General features: G+C 39.9%; 4 protein-coding genes across 6 annotated transcripts; 1 reads left to right on the plus strand and 3 right to left on the minus strand.

The window, feature by feature from the left end:
* The first annotated feature begins 297 nt into the window (after positions 1-297).
* Positions 298-2,628, plus strand: LOC114734343 (uncharacterized). The gene is made up of 2 exons (XM_028921972.1): positions 298-1,120; positions 1,518-2,628. The coding sequence occupies exons 1-2, from the start codon at positions 498-500 to the stop codon at positions 2,245-2,247; spliced, it is 1,353 nt and encodes a 450-aa protein (XP_028777805.1). The 5' UTR covers positions 298-497; the 3' UTR covers positions 2,248-2,628.
* Positions 2,629-8,940: 6,312 nt separating this feature from the next.
* Positions 8,941-11,468, minus strand: LOC114734328 (MATH and LRR domain-containing protein PFE0570w). Its single transcript, XM_028921942.1, has 2 exons — positions 11,118-11,468; positions 8,941-10,331 (listed from the first exon to the last, which is right to left on the minus strand). Exon 2 carries the CDS (start codon positions 10,277-10,279, stop codon positions 9,368-9,370), a length of 912 nt encoding a protein of 303 aa, XP_028777775.1. The 5' UTR covers positions 10,280-10,331; positions 11,118-11,468; the 3' UTR covers positions 8,941-9,367.
* A 2,140-nt stretch (positions 11,469-13,608) lies between these two features.
* Positions 13,609-15,480, minus strand: LOC114734321 (EPIDERMAL PATTERNING FACTOR-like protein 2). 3 transcript variants are annotated; one of them, XM_028921936.1, is made up of 4 exons: positions 15,214-15,480; positions 14,279-14,408; positions 14,159-14,193; positions 13,609-14,055 (listed from the first exon to the last, which is right to left on the minus strand). In XM_028921936.1, the coding sequence occupies exons 2-4, from the start codon at positions 14,391-14,393 to the stop codon at positions 13,795-13,797; spliced, it is 411 nt and encodes a 136-aa protein (XP_028777769.1). In that variant the 5' UTR covers positions 14,394-14,408; positions 15,214-15,480; the 3' UTR covers positions 13,609-13,794. The 3 variants fall into 3 exon arrangements, with proteins under 3 accessions (XP_028777769.1, XP_028777768.1, XP_028777770.1); XM_028921935.1 differs by lacking the exon at positions 15,214-15,480 and adding an exon at positions 14,589-14,666; XM_028921937.1 differs by lacking the exon at positions 15,214-15,480 and having other exon boundaries at positions 13,609-14,052; positions 14,279-14,535.
* Positions 15,481-16,599: 1,119 nt separating this feature from the next.
* LOC114734359 (DNA-directed RNA polymerases II, IV and V subunit 11) lies at positions 16,600-18,567 on the minus strand. Its single transcript, XM_028921987.1, has 5 exons — positions 18,399-18,567; positions 18,236-18,325; positions 18,046-18,124; positions 17,679-17,774; positions 16,600-16,976 (listed from the first exon to the last, which is right to left on the minus strand). Exons 1-5 carry the CDS (start codon positions 18,449-18,451, stop codon positions 16,944-16,946), a joined length of 351 nt encoding a protein of 116 aa, XP_028777820.1. The 5' UTR covers positions 18,452-18,567; the 3' UTR covers positions 16,600-16,943.
* Positions 18,568-19,882: the final 1,315 nt, after the last annotated feature.

Raw genomic sequence — 19,882 nt, forward strand, 5'->3', positions numbered from 1 at the left:
GAATTTAGAATTTAGAATAATAATAATAACAATATCAAACCACAACGACAAAGGGTGCTGCTGATACGAGAAAGTGGGGGCCACACATAATTAGCAGTAGAATTGGTGAGAGAGAGAGAGAGGGAGAGGTTGTCCAACTTCGGTTCCGCTGCCACTGGTGACACCCTGTATCCAGCTGTACTCCAACCTCCGTCTTTCTCTGCCATTTTGCCAATATAGACTTGGCGTTTCGCCCCCTCCAGTCTCCAACGCTTGCTCCCTTCGCCTTCTCTGACCCCCCATCGTGAATCGCCCCCTCCCCCCTCTCTTTCTTCAGTCTTCACACAAAAGCATCTCTCTCTGACCCACTACCCTTGCTCTGCACCTCTTCCCTCACATGAAGCTCCTCACTCTCTGCCTTCTTCCTTCTTCCCTGTCTGCACATTCCTCTCCGCCGGATTTCTTCTCTCCCTTTTCCCTTTCCTGACCTTCCTTCCTCATTGCATTTTGTTGTTTCCATGGATCCTTGCCCTTTCGTGCGCCTCACCGTCGCTAATCTCGCCCTCAAGATTCCCGTCGCCTCCAAGCCTGCTCCTTCCGTCGTCCATCCTTCCTCCTCTCCCTGTTTCTGCAAAATCAGACTCAAGAATTTCCCTCTTCAATCCGCCCTCGTTCCCTTCATTCCTTCCGACCACGCTTTCCCTGACTCCCAACTCCCCCAGGCCGCCGCCACTTTTCACCTCACCAAGTCCGAGCTCGACCGCCTCGCCGCTAAATCCTTCTTCGGCGCCAAGCCCTGCCTCAAAATTTCCATCTACACTGGCCGCAGGGGCACCACCTGTGGAGTCAACTTGGGCAAGCTCTTGGGCCGAGTGTCCGTGCCCTTGGATCTGGCGGGAACGGAAACTAAGGCTGCTGTCTTCCACAACGGCTGGATTACGGTCGGGAGGGAAGCCAAGGGCTCTTGTGCCCAGTTTCATTTAAATGTCAGGGCCGAGCCCGATCCCAGATTCGTTTTTCAGTTCGATGGCGAGCCCGAGTGCAGCCCTCAGGTTTTCCAGATCCAAGGCAACATAAGGCAGCCCGTCTTCTCGTGCAAATTTAGTTTTAGGAACACCGGTGACTGGAACCAGCGTTCCAGGTTAGTTTTCCTTTGATTCCCCTTAGCCTTTTCACATTGTCACGCTTTTGAAGCAATTTCTATTTGGTATTAGAAATTAGTGGTGACTGGCGAACGACGTTGCCAATTTAGGATTACATCGTTTATTACCACTGTAATAGAAATCCGTGTAAGAGTAAAGGTTCATAGGAACAGTACGGAGAAGCTCGTATGGTTAGACATTTCGTATGCTTTACTCTTTCCGATTAAATTGAAAGCTAAAGATAAACCTTGTCTTCCTAAAATCGGAAACTGTTGCTTTAAGATTACACCGATTTCGAGCACGTAATTATGGAGGCAATCTAATCATTTGGGGGTCATTCATGGGCTCACCGTTAGTTCTGCTCTCTAATACTCGCGGTGCTGTTTTGGTGTGCAGATCTTTACAGTTAGACCCAGTCAACTCTAGAAGCTGGCTAACCTCATTCGGAAGCGAGCGAGAACGACCGGGTAAAGAACGGAAGGGATGGTCCGTCACGGTTCACGACCTCTCAGGGTCGCCGGTAGCTGCTGCGTCTATGGTGACGCCGTTCGTCGCTTCCCCCGGTTCAGACCGAGTCAGCCGTTCGAACCCTGGCTCATGGCTTATTCTTCGACCGGGCGATGGCACATGGAAACCTTGGGGAAGACTTGAAGCTTGGCGCGAGCGTGGTGGCTCCGACGGCCTTGGGTATCGTTTTGAGCTAATACCAGACACCGTAACCAACGGCGCCGTAGGGGCCCCCGGGATCGTCCTAGCCGAGTCCACATTGAGCTCAAAGAAAGGAGGAAAGTTCATAATCGACCTAGGCAGCAATAGTTCGAACGGCCGCGCCACCCCCGGGAGCTCGACGTCCCCGGCGTGCAGCCCCAGGAGCAGCGGTGATTTTGGATATGGTCTGTGGCCATATTGCATGTACAGAGGGTTCGTGATGTCGGGGAGTGTGGAGGGTGAGGGAAAGTGCAGCAAACCTACGGTGGAGGTGAGCGTGCCGCACGTGAACTGCACGGAGGACGCAGCGGCGTTTGTGGCGTTAGCGGCAGCCGTTGATCTGAGCATGGACGCCTGCAGGCTCTTCTCTCAACGGCTGAGGAAGGAGCTAAACCATGTGCAGGATCTGGCAGGGTGATGATCTGGAATGTTCGCTCTTCGTTTCGTGTTTTCGGCTCTCCCCCGTCGTTTTTAAATTTTTTAAATAGTGGGGTTGGTCGTTTTGACTTGTTGTGAGGCATTTTTATTTTAGTTTCACTAACAAACAATTTACAGGCTGTACAGGGAGAGGGAGGGTGTTTAGAGGCTCAGAGCTCGCTTTGTTGATTGTTTTATTTAGGATGTGTGGCTTTGTATTGATTTTCCCTTTTAAGGTTTTTGGGTTGTCAATGGGAAATCATATGAAAGGCTATTTTTAATTTTGTTAATGTGGCCACTAACCATTGTGTTTTATATTATATGTTGGAGTCAAAGAAGGTGTAAAGAGTACAATAAGACTGTGTCAAATTGGGGCTGGCAACTTCTCTTTGTTGGCTTTTAAACCGGATACCCAAAAAAACGTATGCATTATATCTGTGCGAACCGTGTTACTTGCTGAGAAGAGTCAAGGGATTCATTCCCCTTCAAGAACGCCATAAAGTTGGTCGTAATGTTCATTTATTTCCCGCTAATGCTATGTTAACACTTGCAGCTTACAAGAACAGCACTTGAAAAGTTGAAAAGGCTTTCTTGTGATTGCCAAGGGACAAGAAGAACGCATGCGCCATGCCATGTACTAGCTTCGATGTGGGGGTTTGAAGATAATTGTTAACCTAATATAGGCTGACTTTGAATGGAGTCGTTTTCTGATAGGAGGACTAGACAAGAAGGGGGGTTACATGTTAGGTGACCGTAGTAGATTAGCAAGGGAAGAGCCAAAGTAGGATGGATCAGTGTAGAATGTAGAATGTGGGGGCCGTGATTTTAGTTAGGGTTAAAGCAGGCATTAAACAGTGCAGTGTTAATGAGTAGTAGTGATTAGAGGCAACAGGCAATAGGCAGGAAATGGATTGTCATTATGTATCGAGATTTGAGATGAGGCGCCGATTTGCAAATAAGATTGAGAGAAAGAGACAGAGCCAAGCGAGGAGGAATCAAATCCAAAACAAGGCTCTTTTTCATGTAAGAGGCCACCTACTCTGTGCCCTTTTGCCCTTTTTCGGGGACCACACCCACGCACACTCACACTTCACGCTCACATCACCTCCATGTAAGCATCACCCCATTTTCTTTTCTTTATATTCACAGTGCCTGACCACTCAACATTCAAGGAGGCGTTGAGCTTAGCCAAGGGTTCTCATAGTTTAAAGATCCTATTCTACTTCGCAATTCCAGCCATGATCAAACAAATAATATACCTCGAACTAATTTCTCTCCATTATTAATAGGTAATATCGGTCTGTCTAAGATGTGAGATCCAGAGGATTAATAAAGCATCCGTTTGGCAGTTTTAAAACACAGATCTTGGTTTTATCTAAGCTTGTGGTTCCAATAAGAGTCAACATGAAGGCTCTCTGTTGCTTACCAAAAAAACCCGGAGATACATGAACTTCCAAACTGGCAAAGCAACGAGTTCATCACGCATCTGCCTCGTTTCACGGTTTCATTGCCCTCAAAATCCGCTTCTTTACTGTCATTTTCTTCCATCCAACAAACATAACTTCCTTACTTTCTGCCCTCTTTTCGTTACTTTCTGTTAATGTCAAGTTAAGTGTAGCCTAATTCTCTGCATCTATATCTTATAATCTATGAGTGATGACATAATACCCCTCACGTCATAATATTTATATGCAGGTAACATTTCTTACTATTCAATACCATAGCATATCAAATATTCACAGTTGTTTAAAAGCGATTAAAAATCGTGTCAATATTGTTTGGCTCGAGTAATACTAAGCACTTGTTCAAGCGTAACTTAAACATGAGATTATGTGTTCAAAAAAAAAAAAGAGTGATTAAGAACTAAGAAAATGCTGGCTGGCCCTCCAGTCTTGCAGAGGAAGATATGGTCAAACAATGGGGCAACATGTGATTTCTTACCTCAGCTCTGCCTCAAAGCGACTCAACACTGCCTCCATGTTCAGTGTTTTTTCAGATTCGATGCCCATGCATTCAGTTATTTATTTATTTTGTCACTATTTTTCTTTTAAATAAAGTGCTTTTTTACCTGAATTAAACAGTACTTTAACGGAGGAGAGAATACTTTGCTTTTAAATAAAATCGAAAACTGTGTCTATACTCTTGCCCTGCCAATGAACGTCCGGTCACTTGACATCTCAGCTTTTACTTAGAAACAGTATAATGTGTGCTTTGTTTGTTCTTGGATTAACGCATAATTAATGTCAGGGGTACAGCTAACACGCAATTTTGGTCATGCTTCAATAAAATGCCAAGGCATTGATTTGGCTTTTCTTTGTTTATTTTTCATCATAGGATACTCTGACCACCGAAATCCAAAATATGGACAGTCTAGATTTTTCTTTTCCTAACTGTTTTTTGTTAAATAAAAAATTAATTAAAAATTTTATATTTGAATCGTTGAAACTGCATTGGTAGCCTTCGTCACAGTGATAACTGCAATAAACACCGAACCCGATTCAGGTGGGCGGAGTCTATATGTGGTGTGGATTGTGGAAGACAGATCAAAGCATTAAATATTTAAATAAATCACCGATTTGAATTGAATGCTCTATAAGCCTAATGGCATAGTGTTATGCTAATTAAGGTGCCCCTGGCCTGGCTATAATCACCTCTCATTCAATATGACTCTGATTATTTTGTTGGCCACTTGTGAGGAGGGTGTTGGATCATAAGCTTTATCTTACTCATCCCTTTCGCTTGCTATTATAACGCCCTAACGTACTACTCTTCCCGTCTTAAATATAAGGCTCTTTTCATAGTGTAATTTACACTATAAAAAGGATCTTATATTTAGGAATAGAAGAGTATTTTTTTGTTCTAAATATAAAATCTAATTTTTAGTATAAATATATTACGTCTAATACTCAATGTAATATTTAGTTTATAGTGTGATTATATTATCTTCAATTCCAAATATAACATCTAGTTTATAGTATAAATTTTATATTATAGACTAGATTTTATATTTAGTAAATTAATTGGTGGTTCCTATTCTGCAGGGTCTGCAAATGGCAGATCAGTGCCATGTGCGCATTTGCACGCAGCTTCAACATTTGCTTGTCAGAAAAGGACCACTCTTCATTTGCTCCCCTCGCTGCCTTCCTTCCTGGCCTCTGTTTCTCATACTATATTATTTTATTTACGAAAAAGCAAATAAATTAGCTCAACTACCAAACAACAACAAATCCCTGTGTTCTATCCCCCCCCCGGGGTGTTATATGGTTGTGTTTCTACGTAGCCTCATTTTTAAAACAGTAAATTTTGATATTGGGATAAATGAAGATGAATTAGATAGGAAGTCATTATAAGGCTGTCAAACTTGAATCAAAGGCTAGTATAAGTTTCTACCAATACTATCATGATCAGTACGTCTGACAGTTCAACAAATAAATTTGAACAAATTATTAGCCATCACATACTGTGCCCCCTTATCCCCACAATTGCAAACAGAATGAAGAAAATGGGCAACTCGTTCATAAAAACGTAAATAAATCTCATAACAGACAAACAATGTACTATTACTGCTTTATTTTTTTTTTTTTAGGGGGTATTGTTAATGATTTACGCAAACATGTTGGGCGGGCTCCATGAACTTGAACCCGAATTGCAATGGAGTTTTGCCAAATAGTATTCGACCCGACGCGACGATCCACCGGATTGCGATTGGAAATGGGAAGAGTCGGATCACAACAGTGGAGTGGAAAGCCGTCTGGTGATCAGTGACTGAAGGAAAGGGCACAGCAAATGAAGGCGCGACGATGAAGCTGGCAGGCACGCTTCGCTTTGCCTCCGTTGGTTCGGTTTCTTCGACTGGTCCTCTTCTCTAATCCATATCTCCTCTTCGTTCTTTCTTTCTTTCGTTGTTTTTTTCCCCTTTCACATCTTCCTCGTGCTACATTTTTGAAAAAAAAAATCTATTAAATCGCAAAAAATAGAAATTCCTTATAGTCATTATGAGTTGGAAGAATTTAGCATTTTCACTTTTCAAGGACAACCACTATTACTGATGAAAATCCCCTCAAGCGTCGAGAGTGGATACTGCCGGGTTAGCAGTGGCCAGTGGGTTTGTTTTGGGTAGCTGGAGGGGCGACAAATTGTTGTTTCAGCATCTGAAACAGGTGTTGTGGTCGATTTGGAGCTCGAAGATTCAATCCTGAGTCAAAACCTCAGGAGAGATCCAATGTATGAAATCTTGGGGATCCCAATGAAGAAGATATTTTACGTTTTTGAATTTTACAAGGCACTACCCATAATCCATGTACCGACCTTTTCCTTTTACTAGCAAGAATGCTGTTATTCTGAGTGGTTTCCACGTCATTTAGATAGTATAGTGTAGAATTCCTGCTTCAGTTTCAGAATGTTTTAGATTACGATTTTTTGAATCCTCTTCTTTGCATACTGATTTGCTTGTTGAATTTTTTGGATTGGTTTGATGTTGAAATAGTCTTCAATTGATTGGTTTTCCTTCTAGAAAATTTCTCCCATATTCTTGTCAATACCAATATATATTTCGTGTGTAACATGTTATGTGAAGTATATGATGAAGCATGACGATCTGAGCATAGTAGGATTGCTTGAAAATTCATTTTGATATTTTCATTGGTTGAATAGGGGTGGTGAGCATTGAATCTGATAGTTCCAATAATCAATCTGCACTGGAGTCAAATTAGCTGACCAAGAAGGAATCTGGTTTAATCGAGTGGCTAATGAGACAGAAACCTATTATTTTCCTCAAGAGAAAACAGCGGATCAAGTGTGTAAAAAAAGTGGGAGAGATTAAAGAGAGGGACCAAATTTTTTGGTGTTTGTAAACCTTATGGCGTTTCATGTATAGAGACTCCTTGGTGAACAAAAAACTGCTATCCTTGTCTATTACGTGTTTTCTGCTTCCTTGACCCTTTAGTAGATCCCTACGTCTTTAATCTTTATTTAGCTATAATTGCCAGTGTCACTCATCAGGGTATGGCGTCAAGTTGTGAACACTGTATGAGGGTGTTTTCCATCTTACTTTTTTGCATTATACGTAACTTTGAAAGTACATTCGGATGGGTAAAGCGATATTACAGCTACAATAGCTCCGGCGAGCTCCAATTCTTATATTTCAGTGTTCAACATTTTTTTAGTTGTTGCTAAAAGTACTTATATTATCTACACTAATGGATTCTATTATAATTGACCTTTTCTGGCCATCACTGTTTACAGTTTACTGGGTGTGACCTACATAGAAGAAGGCGGAAATATTGATGAGTTGGCGAAGCATCTCATGTGACTGTGAGCGTAGACTTGCACGTCTTTTTATATTAAATTTAGGCATTTTCTTAAGTTGGACAATAATTGATTGGGCTCAAGGCCAGAGGCCTTGAATAAATTTTAAAAAATAAAATTAAGTTTTTAATTATCATAATGTGTATATAAACTCTAAAAGAATAAATAATAAATGTCTGTAGGACCAAATTAAGCTCCAAACTGAATAATACAAATATAAGTCTGAAAAGATAAAATCTAAATTATTTTAAAGTTCAAATTTCAAATCCAAAATTGAATATTCTTCAGTCCTCACTTTTATTACCCAAAAGTAGAATAGTGTAGGCCACTAGGGAATTTGGAAAGAAACAGAACAAAATAGACTTCTTTTTTATGCTAAAACAAGACAGATTTTCAGGCCAAGCCCTTCTATATTTGAAAACCCTTTAATTTTTAAGACCCGACCCTTAACAGAAATGCTTAAACGGGTCGCAAATGGACCTAAGCCCCTCTAGATGAAAAAGAAACGAAGGGCCCCAAGCTAATTGTAGGTCCACTTGGACCTAACTGAATGATGGAATCCCCTTTTGTTATAGTGAGGAGCAAGAAGGCTGCTTTTGGGGGTCCTCATGGGGCAATATTCCTAACCCAAGTCCCCACAGTTACCGCCATGGGCCGAAGCAGTGCAGATTGTTACTCAGTGCACCTCCGACAGCGGCCTTCACCTCTGTGCGGGGGCCGCCCCCGACCTTACACGCCTGTCCTTTCACAAACATCACAACAGCATTCACACTACAAATTCGACGCTCCCCATTCCCAACACATTCAATTACCACTCTATTTCTTATTATAAGTAATTTGTATCCCAAACTCGCAAACCAAAAAATACATTAAATTAACCAGTTCTTTTCATATTTACCTTATTAAAAGTTGAGAGAGAGAGAGAGAAGGAGGGGATGAATTGCACAAGAAATAAAAAGTTAAGAGAGAGATGGAGAGAGAGATTAATTAGTTTTTTATTAAATTAATAGGGTTAAAATTGGAAAAAGATCATTAATTATACTATAAGTGACTCCTATTTTGAAGCAAACCTTTGGTGTTTAAGTAACTTATAATAAAGAACAGAATGGTACCTCACTTGGACCTGTCACACTATTTGATTGCCCCACCAAATTTGTTTCCCTCTCATTCTTCCATCGTGAAATGTCAGATTCAAATATTGGCATAACTCAATTATATTTACCCCTCGAAACGCCTTAATTTGCATTACCGTGACTGGTTTATTACCGTCAATGCCTGGAGCGGCCTTTACCAGATCAATAGAAGGCCTTCCTAATTGGGCCGGTGCCCCAACAGCATGTCCAATATATATGCATGAGTTGCTAACAGTACCAAAATATCCAACCAATTACCAGGGAAAGCTAAGAATTATCACAGTTTGACTAGGAAACCACAGATTTTAACCAAGTCGCTTTAAATTCCTCGGCTACAAGAGAGAAAGAAAAAAAAGTTTCAGTGACGTTCACCGGCATGGAAGTAGACCAAGATCTTATTATGAAGCAACCCTTTCCCTGCAAATTCACCCTGCCCTTTCCCCGAAACCTATGCTTGTACACTGGAGTTGGAGTTGGGCAGAGATAGAATGAAGACTTTCCAGAATTACAAGCTGGTTTGTCCCTTATCCTGTCTCTCTCCAATTGCATTTTCTACATTTACTTATTCAACGTAGATAATCCATATTAATGCTTCTAGTGTTTGTAATACAGTCAACCACCTCAAAAGTCTTGGATTTTTCACTTTTTTTTAAGTGATAAGATGACTTTTCCCTCCTTTTACTATAGGCGTCGAGCTCTTTTCAAAATAACTTGTGAGCCAATTCCACGATCACTTGCCTTTTCATTTTCACCAGCACTTGCTTCCCGGAAAGAACCAGTAGCTTCCATCAATATCCGTGCCACATTGTGGGATGCTACGGCTTCAGTCATTTCCACTCTAAGTAGTGAATCAGAAAAATTAGGCATACCATCTTTTCCTTTGGCAAGCACAGTTTGTAAAGAACCATGTTCAACTGCCACTTTTTCTTCCCATTTAGGAATTGACTCGGTTCCTGGTACATGAATTTCGCTGTTGTTCTGCTGCTTTATCATTTCAGTCTTTTCTGAACTTTCTAAGCCTCCTTCAAATTCAGCACCTGTACTTTGTGTTTTCCTCATCATTACCCCGGATGCACCGTTTTCATTTTCTTCTTCTCCGTATTTTTCATCCACATCGTGGCTTTTATCTTTCAATGAGCTAATATCCTCGATGTTTTTTACTGTATCCTCACCCTCTTCCTCTTCAATTTCCTCTATCCTCTCCTTGTCTTCTTCATCGATCAAGTCTTCTACTTCCTCAGAATCTTCCTCTTCCATTTTATCTTGATCGTGTCCATTCATTTCATCATTGCCACCTCCTCTTCTTGCCTTGAACTTTTCAGGCATGATCTCTTCTGCGTCATCAATCAAGTCTTCTGGCTTCTTTATCCATGGCTGAAGGCCTTTTCTTCCCAGTTTTGGGATTTCATGTTGGAACTGCAGCTTTTCAAGCGTCTTCCTAGAGTTTTGCTCATACTCGTTCTTCTTATCATAAGAGTGTTTCAATTGATAAAGTAACCAGAGGCAACCGGCAATCAATAGTAATATTTGAAGACTGTTCTTTACCTTGAAGCCTTTGGTTCTCTGGTTTCTGCCAGCCAATTGCTTCAACATGGTTTACACATAAATTTCTCTGCCAACTTTCGCCAGCAAGTGGTAATGGAATCTGTATAAGAAAGAACGTGACTAAAAGAAGATCAGAAACAAAGTAAGGCAGAGTCTTCCGCAGAGTGAAGCTAGAGTCTCCATTTGCCAAGCATTCAGTAAACGCAAGATAAGAATATGCTGTCATATCGCGGCCGAGAGAAGCCACTGTTGACTTCAAAATCAGAAAGTTTCTAGTTCAAGACGACCAGAAGAATTTTCTTTCTTCTACTGTATTGTCATTTTTGAGCAGGTATTTGAATAAATAATGGCTTTTTTTTTTTTTAATGGCAAATCATTGGTACGTAGCTTACATGGTTAACTCAATGCAGCACAGGTTATAATAACCAGTAAATCAAAGTTCATGGAACAAGGTGGTTTATATATGTTTATGGGCCACGTGTACATCATTCCCAAAAAGTAAACCATCTTAAATTTCCCAAAGTTAGAGGTGAGGCCAGAAAGAGAAAAAATGCAGATGCAAGTCATGCAACAGATATTAATAGCATCTTTTGTACACTATATGTGCCAACTATATCCAAAAATGACAGAGACCCAAAGACCCGCCGGCCAAATCAAACACCCCCAAGCTCAATTCGAATATAGAAAAGACAGAAACCAGGGAAATTTCCCAATTGAAAGATTCATACATGTTACTTCCAACTCGAAGAACCTCATGGTCCAAAGCCATACTATGCAGGCAACTTAACGAACATAAATGGTAATAATAGAAGCAAAGGCACTGTGAAACCAGCATAAAACCCATATCTTATTCAAGAAGACAGAAGCAAATGAACAAGAAACAGACCTTCAAGAACTCAGTGGTGCTGCTAGATTGGTTAGCAGATTGGAAAGGGAAGGGGAAGAAGGTGGGTACTGTGAGAAAACAAGACGTAACGAGTTGAGACAGTGGTGGTAGCTGCTCTGTGGTGGTGTGCAGAACGAAAGTGGAAAGTCTGCAATCTGAAAGAGGGAGAGAGAAGATAGCGAAAGGTTGAGAATGACACGGACTCACGGGTCAGTCATCCATGTATGTGAGGGGGAGAGATTTTGGGTTCGAGAGGCAGGCTGAACTGTGCTACTAACGACGTCGTTTTAGTTGAGAGTGTTAGTTAAGCGCATTGAATTTGCTCCGCCGCGTCGGCCGCTGGGTTGGTAAAGAGATTGTCATATTTATTGCCGTCTCCCTGCTTGTCAGGTCGTGGCTTTGCACCTTGGCATATCAACGTCTGAAACTTCTACAATTAGCCTTTCACAATCGGACAGACTTATCCAGAAAACCCAGCGCCGGGCAGCTCCCCAATTTTCTTTGGAATTTGATTTTCTTCAATTTCGCTTTCGTACCTTTTCATTCAGTTGAAGATATTACATGCATACTCCAATACAAGACGGTGCAATTTTATGGTGTTTGAATTTAAAGTAAAATATATGAAAAGAGTTTTATTTTTACTTATATGGAAAAAAATTAATTAATTATGATGTTTTTCAAACCCATTAGCTACAAGAAATGACTCAATGAGCGCCCAATGCAACATGGTGAAATTTTTATATTATGTCAATAATTCCATAATTCTTTTTTTGGGTACAAATTCCATAAATTTATAGACATGTGGATCACACAGGTTATAACAAAGTTTTTAAGAAAACGTCTAATTGAGCCCAAAACAATAGAGCAAAAATAGAGTGCCCCTACACACACATAAAAGAATTTGAAAAGGTTAAAATGTAAAATAATGAGCATGGCTTCCTAAGTAATTATTGGAATAAGGAAATTAGATTTTTTTCGCCTTTGCGAGGAACAGACAAGAGCTTGCAGTAGTGGGATTACCTTTAAAAATAAAAAATAATTTACATAAAGTGTGGTTGATGATATAGAGTACTATGCAAGTGCAAGGGATAGGAGGTGTGATTTTTTTTATTTTTAACGGAAAGAGATAACGACGAAGGCGCCTATGTCCAAAATGTAAGAAGAACTGCTCCGATGGTTTGTTCCAGCATCTAAACTTGAAAATCACAAATTGTTGGCAAAAAATGAAAATCACAAAAAAATTTCAAAATAATGATAAAAATAATATTAGCTAGTTATTTTGAGACAGAGAAAACTTGGCAAAAAAAGGAAAAAGACAGAAAACAGAGACACATCTAGCTCTTTAACTGCGAACTACCTTTTTTAGCCCCCTTCCCCGCATGCCCATCACTCTACCGACATCTAGTCCTTCTGTTATAGGCATAGTCTTCTAAATCAAGCATTAAAACATTCTTTACAACATGATGCCTAATTACCTAAAATATACAATAACCGTAACAGCTCCTCTCAAAATGACTTGCTTTATGGTTCGTTAATCTCCTTAGTTGTCACAATACAAAGTACTGCTGCACTGAGTTGAAAGATTTTCTTTTGAATATGACTTTTCCCAGAAAATCCCATCATAATGAACACAAAGACGTAGACATGGCCACACGTCATGGGAATTCAGAAGAGCTTCAAGGAAGAAACTGACGACAGTGATGAAGAAGAAATCAGAGCCTATAGATAGCTTTCTTGGTGATAGCAGGTATATTGCTTTTCATTAATCATGAATAGCCGCATTAAATGCGTTCCAGAATTCCCACCAAAACTGATGAACTAAAAATGAAACTCTGATTCATTTACCCTGGCATCTTCTCAACCTTTTCTATATATAACTGGTCCCCTTGGAAACTGCTCAAAGTTCAAGGCTTGGACCAAACCCAAGCTCCATAAATACGCTTCTTTTCTTTAACTAGTCATGAGAAACGTTGTTACTCATTTAACCCAATTGAGATAATGTATCAAGACCAAGCAGCTACGCAGGTGTTTGTGACTTTGCTCCACTGAAATCTGAGTCAGACGGGGTAGTTAACTGAGAGGGGAAATGAGAAAATGTGTGAAGAATAATGAAAAACTATAAATTAATGAGATCATTCGATGCGTATGTCTTCGCCGCTTTTGCATATCTCTTCGAGGTATAAATTATATAGCTCAGCCTTTCTGATGCATTGTATCTTGTAACATACGAAAACAGAACTGTCTGACGCACTGCTACAAACTTTTCCCCTTCTTATATTGTCATTGATCCCAATACCTTACTCCAGGCAAAAATTAAAAGCAAAAAAAATCAATCACTAGTGAACATCTCGTAGTTATCATCATATCTGCCCTCAGAAGTTGGGATGGAGACGTAGAATTCTAATCTGATACTAAGCAGAGAAGTATTTGGTGCTTTTCATTGCAAGCTGAAATTGCAGTAAATATATAAAGAACAAAAGAATAGAACTGCTAGATCATAAAATTCTTGTGAATTATGATACACAAGGGTAAAGCAGAGGAAAAACAAGGGGAAAAAAAAAAAGTACTATGCCATATCTATTCCATATGGTTAAAGGAGAGGGAGGAGTGTATGACTGAAGTTAACACAATTTAAATTTCAATACAAACACGGGTCCTCCCAATTTTTGAGTTTCATTCATGGATTAAAAAAGTAGTCCCCACACTTGCACTTCCAACTCATGGGTTTGTAGTTGGAAAGATCATCAGTTCTGGAGAACGCAATGATGGGAGTTGCTGTAACAGCAGAATCGCTTCTATGGCTTTGGACTTGAGGTACAACTGGAACCTGTACTGCTTCACAATGTCCGCAAATCCTACATCTTCTTTCACACTTTGGAGGCCTTGAGCCTATCTCGGCATTTTTAGAAATGGCTGCTCCCTGCACTTTCATGCCCTTCTGCATATGCAACGTCCCCCACGTTAATTACTAAAACACGAGGACAAAGTTGCCACATAAAAGGCCAAAAATAAGGGATTCACCGTATAACATGATTCCCTACCTTGTTAGCCGTAATTAGGCCTGAAATTTGTCTTCCTGCAGAAATATATGCATGAAAATCAGCCAAGCTGCGATACTGAAATTAAAAACCAGAAAAGTAGGGAAGCGATAACTGAACAACCTTCGGCCATGAAGGCATCATGAGTGAAAATTGAAGTTGGGGCAAAGAGAATGAGCAAGCATAAGATCAAATGTCTGTATTTGAGCCAGCAGTAGCAGACTTGAGAGCTGCCCATCTTTTCAGAGATAGACTGCAGAAGAAGAAGGGAGCGACGCAGTTGTTTTGAATGTAAATAACTAAATAGATACTAACACCTTGATAATAGGCAGATGTACGCAAGCAGACAACAACAAATTGGCTATATGTGTGTGTGAGAGAGAAGGGAAAAGGCAGATATGTGGCAGTGCAGCTGAAATACTGAGGAGTGTACCAGGATGGAGTCACAGATTGAATGCCACCTCTCTCATGCAAAAAAATTGACTGCCCTTTTTACCCTTTTATATAACTTCCCTGCTGATCGAGAAACGTGGACCGCAAAAAGTTGAAACAAATGGGAAGGAAGAGGGAGGGAACCGGGAGGGCTTTTCACACATTCACCAAACCCAGCCTCGTTTGATGAGCCTCCAAAACTTCCAAGTTGCACTGTATCGGCCAAAAAGGCGGGACACAACGCTAGGATATATGAAAATGCAATAGAAAAGCCCAAAACATATAACGAAGTTCACAGGCGGCGAAAGAGGACGAGGACTTTATGAGCTGTCACACATTCATTTTCACACTTTATTAGGTAACGTTTGTAATCTGCCATGCTCAGCCTTATTCCGACACGCCAAGTCTCTCTTGGTATTTTCCAAGCAAGTCACCGAGAAGCCATGGCATCGCACTACCAAGTCACGACCTTTTGGGTATTTAGGCCGTACAAATTCAATTCTCTTCAAGTAATTGGACCTGGCTATTTCAAATATTTATTCATCTTTGGTAATTTGAAGGAACAGTGCAGGAGACATAATAAATGCATCTCTCTCGCATTCAGTAGGATCATTTGAAGTCGTTACCTTATCCAGAGAGATTGCGATGGATGAATAGCCTCTGAGCCTCTCAAGTAAGGACCCGCTTTCTGTTGGATATTGTTACGTCACACGCCGCTTCAGTTTCCACATCATGCTTAATGCCTTAATCTCAGATCTATCTTCCATTCTTGCTTGTTCTTCTTTTTAAGATTTACTGTATGACTATCATCATTTTCATGTGTACATAATAGAGGACAGTACTAAATTTGAAGGCTGGTAGTGATAGGACATACAAGTATTGTTCATTTTGATATATCTAGTAATGATATAGTGGCATTATCAGGGGGCTCTCTGGCCAATTTTGAGTGGCGGTGGTTTTTTAATGGGGAGGACTAAATATTCTTCGTGGAGTTACATAGGATCCATGATTTTGCGGATGGCTGGTCTACCAGTTGCTTACACGCCACAACTAAATCTTTCACTCACCCAAAAGCCTATTCTTCCTGTTCATCTTTTCATTGTTTTAAACATAACATACGAAAGTCATCGCCATGGAACGAGAACGTAGAGTCCCAGTCCGCGAGTGTGCTTTGATGGTGGTGTCCAAGCACTTTTCTGAAATTGTCTTCCCAAAAGCCAAAAAAAAGAGAATAAAGAAGAGAGGAAAGAAAAGACTTGGGAAGCTATTTCAAAGAAAAAAAATTTCGGAAATACAATGGAACAGTAAAAATTGACGCTTCCCGGATGCAGATCGATTTGTTGCTCGAGCAACGAACGGATTTCCATTCTTCCTCGTGATTGGCCGTGACAGAGGGATTAAGAAAGACGATCATTATTATTTTGGGAAAACACACGCGCGCGCGCAGAGACACACAACAGTGTTTCGTTTTCTGGTTGTCAGAAATGCAAACTTGGCACTTGGGTTTTTTGTTTTGTTTCAATTTTGACCCCTCCGGATTCATTAGACATCTGATTCCTGCTTCAACATGTTATGTGTCATCTATGTTAAGAATATTACCATTAGCTTCACTCGTTGCATCTGTACATCTCATCCGATTCTGCGAGCACTTCACACCGCAGGCCAGCATGTCACAAGAAAACCATGATAACCAAGAACCATGTACCAATTGATGTTAAAACCCTTTGAAATGACTTATAAATAACTTATAAATAGTTTTTCAATCATTATTCACGTAAAAAGAATTTTATTTTGGCCTGCATAAACTTACTTATTGATTGTGAATCCGAAGAAGCACTCAATATTACAGCAAAACTCTGTGCTGTTTCAGTTAATGCTTTTCTTTCCAAAATTACAAATTTTACGGCCTCGAAAAGTTCCCAAATGCGACACAACCATTCTCAACGAAACTGATACAACACTGAATGAGGCATGGGAATTAATTAATTGAAGAACAAGCAAAAGCATTGCTTTCAATTCCAATTCCTAAAGACTGTTTTCTTGCATCCAAAACCACACTTCTCTTGCATTTCTATTAAATTCATAAGAACACTCATACACATTTGAATTAGTTTTGTATTTGAATTCATAACTAGTTAAAATCGAATCCATCTCATTGCTTGCTCTTTACACAATCTACTCTCAACGAAGCTCTTAGGTTCAATTCGCTGATTCTAGGGAAGAGCCACCTAAGTTGCACCACCATATTCAAGTGGGTTGTAGTTTAGAAACTTCTATTTTTCACATATACAATCCTAAGTACTAGCATCTGCAAAATGCTCTCATACACTAGATCCATGAGCACCAGGAATGCCAGTCAGTAATCCCTTGAAAACTTCAGCATCTCCGCCTGCAATTAAATTTTGACTGTGTTAGCTGCCATGGGTACTCAATAAAATGAGTTTGGTATAAAGAAGCTCCAGATAGGTCTGTCTGTCACTTCACACAAGTGTGTTAATAGTCACATTTCAAAGGTTCATGGTTCATTCAATTCAGGAATAATCATTAAAATCTGTCACACTTACCGTGATAATACATGACTTGTCTCAGCTTGAAAGTTGAAATGATTGCTATCCATTAAAAACGCCCTCATGACATAGTAAATACGCAGTTCAAGAGAACTACATTAAAGCAGGATAATCACCCGTGATTATTTAGGGGAGCATTGATTAATCGGGCAAGATTTCTCTCAAAAGAAAGGTCCATGCAAGCCCTTACATCGATGTACTCCCGAACAAATTACTTTCATGCTCATTATGAAAAATACAGCCAACGCCACAGAAAAGCAGGCAACACGAAAGATAAAACATGCTTCTTATAATAGAAAACTAACAACTATGAAGGAGGACATGCTGAGGCTGTGAGCGGGCAATACTCGATCAACAGTGTCGAAATAAGGGAAGAACAAATACAGGAAAGGAATCCATCAAACAAGCCTAGCCTACTGACATCTGATGTATATCCTTCAGTGTAAACAAGTAATGAACTCTACCTAGCAACTAAGATCATCCATTAACGCATGGCTAACAACAAGAGAGAATACTTATCACACCTCAAAGGCATTCTTCAAATGATCAAGTTCCCTGTCAAGATCGTTAATAGCTTGACTGTATGCCTGCACAGGCGAGGACTGACCAGTGGTATGGATCTGAAGATAAAACGATAAAACAATTAATATTGATGATTTATTAATTCAATCACGGAGAAATGAATTTTTATATTTCCCGGGACAAAGGCCAACGCTGACATGCCTCCGGATGCAAAGATTAAAATTCAATTCACATAGCATTTGAGCTCAAACAAAAGAAAAAAAAATTTCACTGTTCGCAGATGCTAATTATACATTGGGGAAAAAAAATGCAAATATAGATATCAACAGCCGTCCGTTAAACAACAAGGTGAATACAAGAAATACCAACCCTGACAGTGATTTTGTACTGAAGAGGGTGAGGAAGCTTGTATCCAGCAAACAATACATTAGGGTCTCTGTGCAGCTGCCTAACCATAGCAAAAATACAGACAACGTTTAGGGTTTATATCGATGAACATTAAGAGAGAGCAATTTAAAACTAAACCTGAAGAATACAGCTGGAGACAGAGAACTAATACATGCGAAGAATGTTTCCGATGGTATGGTCCTCTCTTTGAACAGTGAAGGATGCAGCGCTGATGATCTTGGTGTCCCGCTCGTAAGAGACCCTGAATATATAACAAAGGGAAAATGATCAAATTAGAAGAACAAGAAAGTGAGAAAACCATATAAAGAAATTACTTTTTGGTGTCCTCGGGAACAACGAAACGCTCGTAACGATCTGGGGCATTCATGGCTTCTCTCTTCCCTCGCCGAAGCTCTCCTAAGGGCTTCTGACTTCCGGCAATACAGTGACTCCAGCTATGGAAGTACTCGACACTTCAATATGCCAAAGGCACCCAGACCCGAAGAACCCGAAAAGCGAGAATTATTGTAAGGTCAGAATAAAAAATCAGTTGAATTTTTTTTCCCTTATAATCTCCTAATAATTCTCTTAAAAATGACAAAATCTTCATCTTTCCGAAGAGGAAACTAATTATCTAAATCTTTTTTTTTTTGCACAAATAATTTCATTGAAACAGATTTTAACAATTGAAAATAATTTTTAAAATAAATATATATGAGTGTATAAAAAATAAAAACAATTGTTTGATTTACTTTGTTGTTGCATCCTCCTATTCAGAAAAATCCTGTTCACAATACTGTCAGATACTAGATACTAGAAGTAGACACATCTTCTGATAAGAATTTAAATCTTGTGAGAAGAGGCCGCCTTTAACCTCTACCGTATGGGGCCAAAAAATGAGCAAGCCCGTACCTGTACTAACCCATTTTGGTTTATGTGTAAAATCCATTGAATTCGATTAAAATTACTTTCACTAAGATAAAGTAGGAACAACTTTATCGTGAAAGTTGTAAAATTAGGTAAAACAACAACTCACCAAACAGGCATTCAATCTCTGGATAAACGTCCTGGCTTATTTTAGAACGACAATTTTGTCATCTTAACTTTTAATGGAGATTCTCATTTCATTCAATCTCCGGGACAAGGAATGTGGCGAGTTAGAGAATGAGAATTGAAAGACAAATCAATATACCAAACAAACTTAATTGAGAATCCCCTTTGCATGGCCCCCACGCCGGGTGATTGCTGTCAACCAAACGTGGCAGACCAGAGATGGGCAACCTGATAAATAAGCCTCCGGCTTGAAATTAATAACGTCAGGCCCAAGATATAAAGACAGCCTAATCAATATATTAATTATCCACTCGCCGTCCAAACAAGTGACAATGACTGATTCTGTACGGGAAACGTGGCCCTCTGCTTATTCATACATGGGACTTGTGGTCTTCGTGACAAGTAAATTATCTTAATCATTTTCTCATATGTTTCTCCCCTTTTTCGATGATAATCTATGGGGAAAAAATCCAAACATACTTAACGCTTTTAAACCTGCGTCACTGTGCAGCTTACCACTCAAATACAAAATATATTCATAAAAAAGAAACATAACAGATTGGGTTATCTGCGTGCCTCGTTAATAGACGCAGAAAAATATGCCTTTTGTGATTTTGTCCCTGAAAATAATTTAACTTGTCACATGGCCTTTTAAACCCATGATGAAACAGGAAGCGAGAAATACGGTTCCGCTCTTATGGGATGTCAATGCTCAAATCCAACAATCTTCCTTTGCTCCCATTTTATTTTTTTGGGGCGGGGGGTT

The sequence above is a fragment of the Neltuma alba genome, unplaced genomic scaffold (assembly GCF_004799145.2).
Source record: "Neltuma alba isolate B1F8T4 unplaced genomic scaffold, ASM479914v2 tig00013086_pilon, whole genome shotgun sequence".
NCBI lineage: Eukaryota > Viridiplantae > Streptophyta > Magnoliopsida > Fabales > Fabaceae > Neltuma > Neltuma alba.

Coding starts and splice junctions, on each gene's coding strand:
- LOC114734359 (XM_028921987.1), bottom strand. CDS start 18,451: ATGAATGCCCCAGATCGTTACGAGCGTTTCGTTGTTCCCGAGGACACC. Junction 18,125..18,235: donor ATCGGAAACATTCTTCGCAT/GTATTAGTTCTC, acceptor TGCTATGGTTAG/GCAGCTGCACAGAGACCCTA. Junction 16,977..17,678: donor ATTTGAAGAATGCCTTTGAG/GTGTGATAAGTA, acceptor ATTTAATTGCAG/GCGGAGATGCTGAAGTTTTC.
- LOC114734328 (XM_028921942.1), bottom strand. CDS start 10,279: ATGTTGAAGCAATTGGCTGGCAGAAACCAGAGAACCAAAGGCTTCAAG.
- LOC114734321 (XM_028921936.1), bottom strand. CDS start 14,393: ATGGGCAGCTCTCAAGTCTGCTACTGCTGGCTCAAATACAGACATTTG. Junction 14,194..14,278: donor TGATGCCTTCATGGCCGAAG/GTTGTTCAGTTA, acceptor ATATTTCTGCAG/GAAGACAAATTTCAGGCCTA. Junction 14,056..14,158: donor GCCTAATTACGGCTAACAAG/GTAGGGAATCAT, acceptor TTGCATATGCAG/AAGGGCATGAAAGTGCAGGG.
- LOC114734343 (XM_028921972.1), top strand. CDS start 498: ATGGATCCTTGCCCTTTCGTGCGCCTCACCGTCGCTAATCTCGCCCTC. Junction 1,121..1,517: donor GACTGGAACCAGCGTTCCAG/GTTAGTTTTCCT, acceptor TTTGGTGTGCAG/ATCTTTACAGTTAGACCCAG.